The sequence below is a fragment of the Anas acuta genome, chromosome 7 (genome assembly GCF_963932015.1).
Source record: "Anas acuta chromosome 7, bAnaAcu1.1, whole genome shotgun sequence".
Classification (NCBI taxonomy): Eukaryota; Metazoa; Chordata; class Aves; order Anseriformes; family Anatidae; genus Anas; species Anas acuta.
The window spans coordinates 14346010-14360090 of record NC_088985.1 but is presented as its reverse complement, the minus strand read 5'-3'; the positions used below and the strand labels follow the sequence as shown (position 1 = coordinate 14360090).

The following is a 14081-nucleotide window of genomic DNA, read 5'->3' as shown; positions in this document are numbered from 1 at the left end:
TACAAAAAAAAAGCCATTTGCAATAATTATATTTACTTGGTTATAGAAAACAACTGCATACAATCGATTAAGGCTATAAAATATTTGAGTAATAATGGCAGCAAACAGCTGCTATTTACTGTAATCAAATTTTGAATTCTAAAGCTCTTGAGCACTCCAACTGGTATTTTTAATGTATGATACATTAAAAATTGCTCAAGAGAGAATATTTATAGTGAACTACTAAATTTTTTTCAATGGATTTCAAAATATGATTTATCATCTGTAATACAATAGCATACAAAATAATATAAAGAATTGAAAAAAAAATATACTACTGCAGGTCATTTCACTGTCAAAACATTTAAGACATCATTCCTGAGGAAAATTACAACCATAAAACCCGCAGCTATGCTTACTCTTACTTTTTTGTGCACACTTTCTTGCTGTGTTCTAGAATCAACTAACAGAAGAATCACCTTTCATTTTAAAGGTTCTTTTCTTTACCTTTTTTGTTGTAAAATACAAGTTTTGTAATATTCATAAAATTGTCAGATTTTCATGCAATGTGATAGAGCAACTGCAAAGGCATTCGATTAGCAATACTTAAAATATTACAACTAAAATTACTTATGAAATAATTCACCTCTGTCAGAGCCCACGATGGACCTTGGATATCTTGGTGTTAAAGGGATCTTAATTCGTTCTGTTCTGTATTGCAAGTTACTTGAAGAACCTATTTTTACAAGAGAAAAATTATAATTCTACAAATTGAAACGCAGTAACATTGAATAAAAATACATTAATTTTTCAGGGAACACTAAAAGGTGCTCTAAATTTCTGTAGAAGCACTGATGATTATGAATATATATCGTATACAACATACATTTTGTTAATTGTCTCGGTTACATAGCAAGTACAAACAACGTAATGCAGCCTGTACTGTGTGTATATACACAGTATATACTATATATATCAACATATACACACCTTCCATTCTTGATTGAAAAATATTCAAAACATTTTTTAATAGAAATGCAACTTAACCTGAAATCTTAGCAAGAAACTAATACTTGAGACTACTAAGAACCTATGAGACTTTCCAAAAGGTATTTAAAGTATTCTGATTATATTCTGCTTAGATGAACACATAGCTTCTTGACACTGTTTCCACACTATTGTGCCATTTTTTCTGTAGCTCCATTGTGGCTACAAAGCTTTCAGGCTCTATTCAAATGCAGTTGCAGTCACGGGTGGAACACAAGAACACATACATGTACAAAAAAAAAGTATTACATAATTTAAAATGAAAGAAATTCTACAATATTAAATGTTACTGCTATAAAGCATATGTTTTCTTTGGTATTATTAGAACAGGCATAAACAATTTTAAACATCAATCAAGTAAACACAATTGTAACTTATCTTCCAACAATACAATTTACATTGGGCCATTTGTCATAATTTCTTTGTTCTGCAGGCTCTCTCCTTCTTTCTTTACCTCTCCACCTCACTGAACCTCAAACATACTTTCACTAGGCCTCCCACACCTTCACGAGAATACTTTCAAATAATAAGAGGCATCTAAAGAGCAAGTTTGCATCTTTAAAATAATAATTTAAAATAATATTTTAAAGCCTATAAAGAGTGAATTAAACAAGGCTACTTCCAGGAAACACCTTTAATCATAAAACTGGAAATACGATGCAGATAAACAGGAAAACTTTTAGGCTTTGCTAGGTATAACAATCCCATTAAGCATGTCCTTAAGGAATTTTCCATTCATTACTACTCTCCAAAAGGCAGGAGTCTCACATGAAATAAATCAGAAAAGCAAGTTACCAAGTCTTGCACTGGATGGCAAGGAATTTGAGCCATGAGATGCTCTTGTACGTGAATTTTCAGAGTAATCATTGGAGTGTTTATGACTTAGGTCCAAACTCAAGCGACCTTGATGCTGAGCACTACATCAAAAGCAAAGAATAGGGCAACAGTCAGAACCACGCAAAGCATCTCTTCAAATAGTAAATGGCCAAACAATTTTCATTATCCTTATCCTGAGTAAAATAAATGTTCCCCTCCTTCCCACCTCCTAATTACTTCACTACTTTATGAATTAAGACAAGTGAGAGAAAAGAGCCTAAACTGCTTTAAAAAAGGAAAAGACAAATGAAAAGCTTACTTTGTTTTGTTAAAGAAAAAAATATGAACTAGTTCATTAAAAAAGTAACTTCTTAGCCAATATTAGCCCATGGAACAGGACAGAAGCCCAAACCATCAGTTGCTGAAAGCAAGATGAAAGCAACTGGCACATCATCTCTATGTAATAATGTTATTGAGAAGTCTGGGTCAAAATAACAGACAATAGCAGTCTTTCACGCTGCACTGTATAAACCAACTATCAGAAACAATTTCATCCTAATGTCAATAAGTACTGAAGGTGATATCAAGCTCAAAATACCTGGGATGCAGATGTTGATGGCATATTTGGCTGGCGACTGATGGGCAATTGTTGGTGTGAACTCTATGGCTCCATGCAGTATAGATGGGATTTCTCATGACCGCAGTTACTGCAGGGCATGGAGCTAAGCTTCTTGGTACAGTACCTGTTTAAGAGGATAAAAAGACATTCTTACTAAAATTATTAGCATATAAATTACAGATTATAAATATATTTTTAATACATAATTATATAAATATTTAATTTCTGCATATACATGTACATGTATCTCTAAGTTCACTACCATGCAGAATACTCAGTATCATTCAACACCTTTTAAGTAGTACATACATACTTAAAATCTGGATTATAATTTTGTAATGACTCAATAATAAAGTGCCTTGGATTACAAAACAAATAAAATTTTGGACATCCTTCTCAAATGCACTGCTAACTACAAGATTTTGTCTATTTTCAAATATTAAGCTTCTTTATACAACAACAACAAGCCTGTTTTTCTCTCCATACAGTCAAGACTTTATTCAGTACTTGAATTACGTGCAGCTAAAATGATCTTGTTTCTGTTCAGACTCCCACTTTTGACATGTCCTATGGCTTTAGCTTGTAGTATTTCATTATTTTATTATTCAGAAGACTTATTACTCAAGCTGCTCATTCAAGTACACTCATCCTTCAGTATTCTAAATCTATTTGATCAATACCCTCTTAAGTGAGTTGGAGGCATAGCATACAGCAGCAAAAACTTATTCTCCTTTCAAGACAGAATCATACCATATAATGTAGGTTTGACTTGACTGGGTTATTGTGCAATCAAGGGTACCATGACAAGATGACTATTTTAGTAAGAAAAAACTTATAACAGTTTCTGCTCTCTCTCAATGAGAAGGAAAGTGACAGATAGAAAAGAACAACAGAAACCAAATAGCAAAAGATTCTTTCAGCTGAGATACTCTTTAGTATGTCTTCACATTCTGAGACAGTCTGAAGCTGTCCATTCTTCTACACATACTAGTCATTACCTTCTCCATGGTCTCCGATAAGAAGTGCTCTAGAACCTGTAGCAGCTTGGGACTTGGCAAAAACGTGAGAGTATGTTCATAAAAATCAATATTGTCTTGGTTTGAATGTCAAGTGTCATATGAAACTGCTGAAGCACTGAAAACTGAACCATCCACCTGGCCACGAGTTTACCAGGTCTAACCAAATGCATCTTGACCAGTTCAAAGCAACCAGCATACAATAGCCTCATTACCTCCTGAGGCACTCTGCTTAGTCCATGCCAACTGTCAACCGGCTAACAATTCTACCTTCAATACCAACAACTGATTAACAGAGACAATACGTTAAGTGTTTTCAGTTTTACCTGATTATACTGATTTCCATGTGAGCTACTTCTGAGTCCCCACTTCAACAGTATCTCAAACACGCTGACTTAATCTTTTATTAAGACAGAATAAGATTATAACCAATTTGGGCATTCTATTTGAGATATTCCAAGCATTTTACTTCCAATAGGCAGAGTTTGATACATAATATTTCCTGAACATTAGTTCTTTTTTGCTTTAAAATATTTCAGAAGCTGAGTGTCCATCACTCAGGATGCCTCCACTTACTGTTCACTTTCAAAAACCTTGAACATCTCATTTGTCTCCCTAACGTACAGGCTATACCTCATTCACCACTAACACATTCAGAACTCCTTTGCACAGAAATAGATGAAACAAATCCTTCAGCCAGAAGCTGTTCAGTTTTCTTCACGGTTAAACACATTTTACTTCTTTACAGTCCAGAAAACTAACACACCATGCTGAGATTACAACAGACCCCAAAAATATATTTTGGGATTCATGTTTGCTCCTCATTTATCCTGACTGATAGGGACAGATTCCTTGGGGCATTCCTAGAAAGTAATCTGAATTCTTATCTAATCCCAGGGTAGATATTTTGAATATAGTAGTTTAACTAAGCATATTTCTGGAATAAAATAATTCAGAAGGGGGAAATTTTGCAGTTATTATTCAGGATATCAGAAACACAGACAGGTCACATTAGATATATCTGTGACTTAAATATAAAGAACCATACTGACACTTTATATCTTGCCATCCACATCAGTGTCACGCACCTGATGACATACTTCCAGTGTATAAGGTGGAAGACACAAAGCCATCACTGTGCCTAGCAGAACGTTTTGGTGAATATGGTGCCCATTCCTGTAGCTCTGGAGACAGATGCTCCTCACTGGCTGGAGTATACTTCTGCACCTACATAAACACAGAATGTGATTACAGGCAGTTGGAGATTTAGAAGAAAATACCCATACTCAAAAGGCAGTAAATAACTTCAGACTTCCTAATACATATTCCAGAATGTGCTAGCCATCACTTAAAGGTGTAACAAGAACTGACTTTTTATCTTCTACTGATATTATTAACCTCAACTCTTCTTCTTCCACACTGCTGTTATTTATTATTTTGTCCTCTTTTTAGGTCAGTATTTGCAACTTATCTGATGTATTTTTCTTCAGAACAGTACACCTTAGTTACATTTTTTATTACCGTTTTCACAAGACACTTCAACTGTAGATCTCATTCTGTTCCTTTAGACATTACTGCAAGTGTTGCCAAAGGACACCTGGCTATCCTGCCAGAAAGTTTTCCTCTAAGCCTGCATTGTCAGATATATGTGAACCAACCTCACCTTAACATAGCAATTCAGGTTGAGGAATCATGCCAATTTGTTCTCTATATAATAAATAGGCACTGGTGAGCTAGGAGACATGAAAATAGCTCAGATATTGACAGTGATGCTACAAAGATACAAGTTCAGGGTTCAGCATGCAGAGTTTACGTAATTTAAACATGAAACACAAAAACATTACATGAAAGGATGTACTAAGTGAAAAATAGTTACAATTTTTTTTAAATCAAAGTAGCATTTTAATTATACAAAGTTACTGACAGTATGAAAACTGTAAAATGAAAAGAATCCTTCTTAGAACCAACACTTGAATAATACCATGGGTGTGTTAGTAATCGTACCACCTGCTACTCAGGGATCAAAATTTTCTTGAACTTACTATTTTACCAACCTACACAAACTTAGTAACATATACACATGCTATTATATGACATTTTAACTCATTTTGATGTTGATTACATAGAAGGAAAAGTAACTCTGAAACTTGAGCCTTTAGGTAGCAAATACAGGTAATATTTTTTCTATCTGAAAGAATCCAAGATGAAGGATCTGAAACTATATTACTAATTACACCACTTTGTATAACATGGTCAGCTAAATAGACTAGCCTCCCTAGACCACACTTACTTTTTTCTCTACCTAACCTTGTAAGACATGACACACAGTCTCCAGAATGAGATTTATTCAAACAAATAGTCCCATTTTGAATAATGTTGTTAAATCATATTTTCATAAACGGTCTATCTTTGCAATGTGACATTGCAAAGAATGCTCTGTCAATTTCAGATTACATTTACAGATACGTAGACATATAGAAAGACTTAGAAAAAACACCACTGAATTGTATACCCTTTTCCACTAATCGGTACAGTGTGCCAATGTAATTTTTGTAAAACTTCAGAATCCTTAATTTCAGCTTTTCTAAGACTGCCTCTTTCTATTTATTTATGTTGTCAAAAACATATCAGGAAGAGCCCTGATCCTCCCTCCATGAAGCAGCATTAAAAGTCAAGTTAGTGTGGCTACTAAGCAGAAACCTATCATTCTGTTAGGTGACTTTGCGTTTTATGATACTGTGAAGTGACAAGTGAGTCAGGAGTAGCTTCTAAGGGGACTTGGACCTTGACAATGGGCTATGTTTCCCCTGTAAAGGTATGCAGCTGGCTACCCAAAACCACACTTCTGAAAATACCCATATTGAAACAAAAGGCAGAAGCCTTCATATGAAAATTCTACCTGAAGAGCAGGATTAGGAATGGGCACAGGGGTCATTTTATGTCTCAGAGCAGGGGCTGATTTTGGCCTTGGTCTTTTAATCTCTGGCTCTTCAACTCTTTGAAAGCCAATATCATCTTCACATGATTTTCTTGAAGACAAATGAGTGCAGTCAATTCCCTCCTCACGATAATAGTGTCCAGCGTTCCTGCTGCGCCCCTTGAGAGTAGCTGAGTCCTGCTTAAGTGCCAAGGAAACCGGAGCTTGGGCAGTGGCTGGGCTGGTGGGTGGTGATCCAGTTGTTACTGTAGACTCAGATGCAGAGCTTGCCTGCTGTTTATGTTTAAATTTGATCGAGTCACTTCTCTTGGGAGGGGTTGGAGGAGTTGAAGCTACTTCAGCTTTTGATGGCTGAGGCGAATGTCCTGTCACCTGATTAGGAGAAAGGTACTCCAACTTAGGAGGAGTTGGTGGTCTTTTGAAAGTATCAGGATCAAAAATAGATTTCCTTTGTTTTGGCTTTTTATAAACAGAGAACTTCTCTGTTTCTGTTGCTGAGATATTAACCATGACTTTTGGCCAGGTACCACCACTATGCTTAACACCATGTCCTTTGTCAAATGTGGTCTCCACCATCATACAGTCAGTTCCTGTAGGTTCATAAGGCAGCCTCCTGTTGTCCAAATCAACAACTCCATAGCCTCGGTCCCCATATGCCTCTGGGCTGAAGGAGCTGAGACTGTGTTCTGAATTACTGTGGCAACTGTGCATTGTGCTCCTGTGAGAGTCTACTCGTAAGGTATTATTAGGGAAGGGTTTGTGATCACAAAATGAACGACTACTCTGATCACTCTGGTCCTTCTTGCCATCCATGATGTCTGGATTGAAAATGTCAGTTTGTGTTGAGCTGTTGAGTTTCAGATTCCTTTTGTTTTGGGCTTGTATCTCTGATGCATGAACCCTACAATTTGATATTTTTTCAGAATCTTTCAGATTTTCAAATATATTTTGACCACTCCAAGATGAACTCTGAGGAAAAACCTAAAACAAAAAAACAGAACCATATTTTTACAGCTGATTTCTGTTTAGTATGAGGCATATTCTAGCCTCCTTGATTTACCTCAACCTGAATATATATGTACATATGTACAGATAATGTCAGGAAAATTTTAATAAAAAACTTGCAGATTTAAAGCACAGATCATCATATAAAATTAAGACCCCCCAAAATTGAAATACTTCTAAAAACAACCCCAAAAGGGCAACTCCACATCAAAGTGGAAGCATCAAACTGACAGCAAAGGGACGTCCATTGTAATTATACCTCTGTTAGGTTGCGCTTGCAATCATCTTCCATTGCCCATTGCGGTTCATACATTTTATCTTCACAGTTTCTTAAAAACTCAATCTCTCTGGAGCTGGAATTGTCGCTGACAGGCCCAAAATAATGGGATTCTAACCCCAACAAGCTAAGCAGAATAATATTTTTTTTTATAACATTAACCCTGAAAAAGAAAGCCTACTACTTATCCCTGATGACAGAGTTCAATTTTCTGTGCAACTTCCTCCTAAGAGTAAACCCTTCTATAGCCAGGAGAGAATTTATCTTTCATGCACAGAACTGGTGCAGCTCTGCAGCAGAAAGCAATAAAATAGCAGTAACTGTGCTAGGAGTCATTCCACGTGACCAGCAAACAAATGAGAAAGAAGAACAACAAATAAATTTTGTTTCCTACCAGATGCCACAACAGTCTTAGTTTGGAAATAACTATTAAGTGTACTATCAGCGAAATACATCCAGATGGTCCTATTTATAGCAGAGACTTTCCCATGGTGATATATTTATTTTTAATACACGCTTCCCTTAACAACTAAGACAACCCTGTCAAAGTTCAAGAAAACTCTGCAAATTGAGCTTTTCTTACCTTCATCAGTGACAGGGTAAGAGAATCCCTGCAGTTTCGTAGCAAAGCTTCACATTCAGTAAGTGACTTATTATCTAGTGCAATGCCATTGATCTACATGCAAAAAAAAAAAATTACAACAGAGATAGATAAAACCAAAATGGCAGGTGGGGAGCATCTTAAAGTACCATCTCTAAGACAGGAAAAATACTAGTTCTACACGCATGTATAACTTAAGTCTGGTTGACCTTGTCCTGTTCTCCACTAAAAGCTAGGTCTTTTGAATAAATTTTGCTATTGCTAGTAGAGATGCAATTTCATAACATCTGTTTGATTACATTAGCCCTTACTCATTCATACATTCACAGTTACCTTCTGTTTCACAGACGTTCATAAGGAAAAAAAAAGTTACAATGTATTTAGACTTACAGCAATTATTCTGTCTCCCACAGAAAGGGAACCTTCTTTGGCAGCTGGGCTTCCAGGCACAACAGCAGCAACAAATACTCCATTTTCTAGGCTGACCCCACTTTCTGAAATTTACAAAACAAACATCAATGTACTCCTGCAGTTCAATTATCTTGCTCAAATAACTGTACATGTATGTCTGACCTGCCTGCATGAGAAAGAAATGTAACTACCAAACCAAACGAGCTTCTCCATTACTGAAATTCCTTTTAAAGAAATAGAAAACGTTGTGTGAAAATGGGGATTTGGGGCATCCCAATACTTAATATAATCAGGGGTGATTGATGGATTTAATCAAATAGAACTAAGTATGAAAACAAAGATCAAGATACTTAAGGAAGAATCCTATCATCAATATGCTCAATTCCTAGTTTGCTAGATAAAATTGATTCAAATACCTATCTAGGGGGTAGTAATGGTTTAAATGGGATTTAAACAGAGGCTCAAAACATGTAGCTTTATTTTTGGTTGTATGAACATGTACATCCAGCCTTTATATTCATTACCTTTATGACCAGAAACATTGATGTGAAGAGGTGTTATCACTCGCCCACCTAAGGACTTCCTTCTTCGAACCACCATGTTAATAACACCTCCTCCATTTAGAACAGCTTTTATAACTTGCTTTTTATCCTTATTAGTAAGATCCACATCGTTTATCTTCAGCAACCAGTCATTCACTCTGGCAGAAAAATTCAAATACAGATGTCAGTATTCCAAGCATACTTATCAGGACATTGCATATAAATAACATTCATGAAAAGGGGTGCAACATAGCCGATATCTCAATATGCTAATCCTTAATATTCTGGAGTTCTCCATTCCTTAAAAAGCATTAAAAAGTAGCTAAGTGAAAACAAGAACTTAATTGTAGTCTGCTCTTCACTAGCAAAGTGAAACCATCAAATCGCTGATAAGTACTCCTTATTTAAAAGGAACTCTTCAAAGGTAACAAAGCGATTAAAACCCTTCTATTGAGGCTAAGAACAGAAACAGGTTTCAAATTATCCTTGACCCCTAACCAAAAGCTCACCTTCGTCTTTCTCAAACTTCAAACAATCAGTTCGAAGTTTGAAGAGAAAATGAACAGAACAGGACATACAGTGAAACCAAAGACAGAAGCATCATTTCGAATCCTGGGGAGTTTTAAGAGACAAGTCAAAAAGTTTTTAATTTCTGTAACACTTCTAGGTACTGGTCTTGTCAGTGTCATTTCCTAACCGACATTAATATGGTACACATGTCAATGACAAAAGAAGAACTTGAAAAACAGTTAATACTGAAGACTTTTCACAATATGCTCATATTTAGTTTATGATCAATCAAAGATGTATCTTCTAAAGCAAAGCCTTACCTTAATCGACCATCCGCAATACTTCCTTTGTCTACTTTGGTAACAAAGATCCCACAGTCTCCAGGGAGGTATGGTTCATTCACACCTTCTGCCACATCAAAACCAAGTGCTTTCAAGTCCATATCGTCCTAATAAATATTATTAACAAGTGACTCAACTGCACTGCCAACCCACGTGTCTCTGTCTGTTAGTAAGAGGCATCAGTGCAAGCTTGTACTATGCCCTTATATTTACAGGGTATAGCCATTATAGTAAGTTGCTGCATTTTGTACTGCAACACAAGCTCCCTTTTTCATGAGGTATTAGACATTCTGTGTCATTAGGAAATTGATTTTCTCTCAGATGAAGGCTGAAACAACGTACTAGGGGAATTTCACAGAAGAGAAATGAGAAAGCAGAAGAGCATGGGAGAAAGCACTTTCAGAAAGCACCTGTTTTTAGGCATGATTCTGGATGTGTCATGAGAGAAAAAGGGTATGTTCTCCAAGAATAGGTATCACTTAGGAAGAAAAATTTAAAAAAAAATTACAAAGCTAAGACAACAGTATTGCATCTCAGTGATGAATTCATAAAGAATATGCTTTGTTATGGGCAGAGACCACAAGTAAAAAGCAAAAAAAAAAAATTTAACATTATAGGAGAGTGATTCTAAATATATGTCAGAGGTAACATCCAACCTTTGTACAAAACAGGTAGTTCACAATGTTAAAAATTATAAGCATCTTTAACAAATTAGTCATTGAACTGAAGTGGGAAGTGTTAATTCACTGTTCATTTTGGTAAATGGGAAGGTCACTGCCAACAAAAAAAAAAAAAAAGAAAGTTGGCCAAAGCGATAAACTGATTTGTTATTGTTATTTTCAATGTTAAATGATACACTTAAAAAAAAAATATTACGGAACTCTACTTGAAATCAACTGGACCAGAATTATACTAAAAGCCTTGTGACTCTTCCAGGTGTTCTACGTAACAAGAAAGTTCACAGGGAAGAGAGTGAGGCTTCTAGAAAATAAAAATGGAGAGATCATAGTATAATTGCTCAGCCTCAGAGCGAAGTGAACATTATTCCTCTCTATTTTGAGTTGAGAAGAGAATATTATTTCCCTGTTTTGAGCTGAGTAATTACGCAGAACTCAGGCATAAGGCGAGGCTGAAGCGAAAATAAAATGATGTAGACTTATTTGACTCTATAATCTCCATCCAGAAATTCAAATGCTGATAAAATGCTGATAAATCAGCAAGACTTCCCCATATATCTAATCAAGGTTTGCACAACAGCATTATTATAATTTGTTAATAGAAAAAAAAAAAGGGGAAGTTAAATTCAAATGATAAAGGCTACACTCTTGAACTCAGTATTGCAAACATTTAGAAAAACCTTTAAAGTAAAGAATAACTAAATAGTTGTACATGAATAGAAAATTCATCAGGCCACTTTTTCTTTTTTTTCTTTTTTTTTTTTTTTTTAACCAAAGGTACAGCATACATTGGACTTTAAAGTTAATTTTTCCAGATAATTAAAACATGAAAGTTTTAGTTTTCAGTTAAAATAGATAAGATGGCATTGCATGAAATAAGTCAATGAAGAAGCTGAACCAAAGAGACAGAAAACATGGTGAAAGAGGAGGAGATGTCCTGGAAAGATTCTAGAAGTGCTAGTCCTGATGAACCAGCATTGGTATTTGGTTCATATCTTCTTTTTCAATATATAATAATACTAAGTACTTTGAGTGTGAAAATAGGAATGTATTAATGATTCTGTTGGGACGCACCATCAGAACAAAAGCATTGCAACGGTGTTAAAAGCATGACCCCAGGTACTGCAGCAAAATAAACGAGATGTGATTTGAAAGCTTTCCATTGCTAATGTGGTCATTCAGGATTCAGCAAGAAATTCTAGTATGATTAAAAGCTGTTTTAGTTGAAACAGAACATGGAAAACCATGTCTAAGTGTTGTAAGTCAAAAATGACTATTAGCAAACAGTATGACACATCAAACAAAAATTTCAAATAGAAAAGCATATACATGTACAAATAGCATGCAGAGCAGTGAAATTTAAATTCTAGACTGCACTGAAGAAAAATAAAATTAAATGGCCTAAAGTACTACTAGGATAAGAAAAGGATGTAGAGGTTATATAGAACACTAAATAAAAAAATAAATATATTAATATACCAAAGTTAAAAAGGCATATAACTCTTTCTACAGAGAGGGAGATTAGCATCCCTTCATTGCAGTTATTTAAGCTGAAGAGCAATGTTGCACTATAATATTAAAAGTAATCATGATGAACATATTTTAACTTTATTAACCACCAAATCTAAGCAAAAGTAGGTGAAACAGCTTCATGAAAGGGCTCATCTATCCTGTACACAGGTTGTAATTGATTTTGCCTATTACAGTAGACATCAGTGTTTCTATCACGTCTTATCCTGCTTTAGCATTGCCATTTCTGTTATAAATCACCAATTTAAAGAACAAAACATTTAACTTAAAAACACATTTTTGATAGTATATGGACCTGAGTATCCTGCAAGTTCAGATAACGGACTGTTTTTACCTATATACGGTATGAAGACAAAGATATAGTTTGTATGTTAACAGCTTGTTTTTGTCAAGTTTTCATCTATGTGCTACCACAAATGCATGGTTCCTATCGCAATAGAAAACTTTAAAATACTATACTTCATCATACATATTATCAAGATGTTCCAGTCGACTTCAAAACTACTCAAGACAATCCAGTTAGTATCTTTGACTTACTCTGTCTTTTTCAAATTCTACCACTTCTGTTTCCCATTCCAGAGAATCTGTGTCTATGGCTGAGTCATGGGAACTATGAGCCATCAGTTGACGGAATCTGGCCTCCTTTTCCAATTGATTCTCCATCTTCTCCCTAGGGAAAGAAAAATATTTATACACATAGACAAATCTTTTAAACAAACTGATGCACAACATTATAATGATGAGATAACTTGCATTTTATTTTCTAACTCAGAAGTCCAAGGTGTGCCAAATAGGTGTGTCCCCTGCTTCCATCTTTGCAATATCCTTTGGCTACTATCAAACAGACTTTTACTTTCTATATATCATGCTATCTCTTCCTTACATTTTTTGCATTGCGTTTAAATGATTACAGTGCACAGCTTGATTTCTAACATGCCTTCCTGACAATGCATATATAGTTTACCCTGAGCTGAGCTGCATCAGTATGCTTATCACAAATCGGGCATAATAAACACCAGAAGAAAAACCTCTAACATAACCCATTGAAATGACATATAATGAAGTTTTTCTTTGCATTATTTTGGAAAGACAGTGAGAATACAGTAAGGAAGAAGTAAACTGCACTTAATCCAACTTCAGTGAAAAATTCCCATACTGCTTAAGTGTATTTACACAGTACAATCTTTAAAATCTTTGTCTCAGTAAGATAAAAAAGTTGAAATTGTAAGAGTTTTAATCATGTCAGTTACAACAATTTCCACAGTAACTAAAAACATGAGCAGTGTTTCAACATAAAAAGATTATGCTGCCAACAGGTATAAAAACAAACAGCTCATTCACAGACAGAGCTAACAAAGTGAAGTTTTAATCACAAAGACTCCATGCAGTTCAATTATTTCTGTAACATACTTCAGTTCCTTCAGTTCACGCACAGCATCATTTTTCTGCTTTCTCATGTCGTCCAGATTGCGAAGAGCTTCAGCCAAGTCACTCACAGCCCGGTCTCTCTCTCTCCTTAAGTTGTCACACAAAGTCCTTCAAAAGTAAAGGAAGCAGTTTCAAAATATCCAATAAGCTACTAAATAATAAATAAGAAAAGGTTTCAGGGCAAAAAAAAAAAAAAAAAAAAAAAAAAGCTACTTTTTAAGGAAGAACTCATCAGAATTACCATATCTTTCTTCACCCATTACAAAACTTTTTTTTCTTCTGATCTTTATACTAGGAGAAAAAAATCCGATTATTTTTCCTTATTCTTTACATGTGCAGTAACA

At 35.1% G+C, this 14081-nt stretch overlaps 1 protein-coding gene across 1 annotated transcript in view; it reads right to left on the bottom strand.

Annotated features, from left to right (window-relative positions):
- The window catches only part of DLG5 (discs large MAGUK scaffold protein 5), a 106641-nt gene that overhangs the window by 18091 nt on the left and 74469 nt on the right, over positions 1 to 14081 (bottom strand). The window contains 11 exon segments of the mRNA XM_068689380.1: positions 626 to 715; positions 1822 to 1943; positions 2441 to 2585; positions 4566 to 4704; positions 6377 to 7396; positions 8281 to 8373; positions 8689 to 8792; positions 9234 to 9409; positions 10082 to 10209; positions 12847 to 12979; positions 13720 to 13845. Coding sequence (XP_068545481.1) covers positions 626 to 715; positions 1822 to 1943; positions 2441 to 2585; positions 4566 to 4704; positions 6377 to 7396; positions 8281 to 8373; positions 8689 to 8792; positions 9234 to 9409; positions 10082 to 10209; positions 12847 to 12979; positions 13720 to 13845 — 2276 coding nt within the window.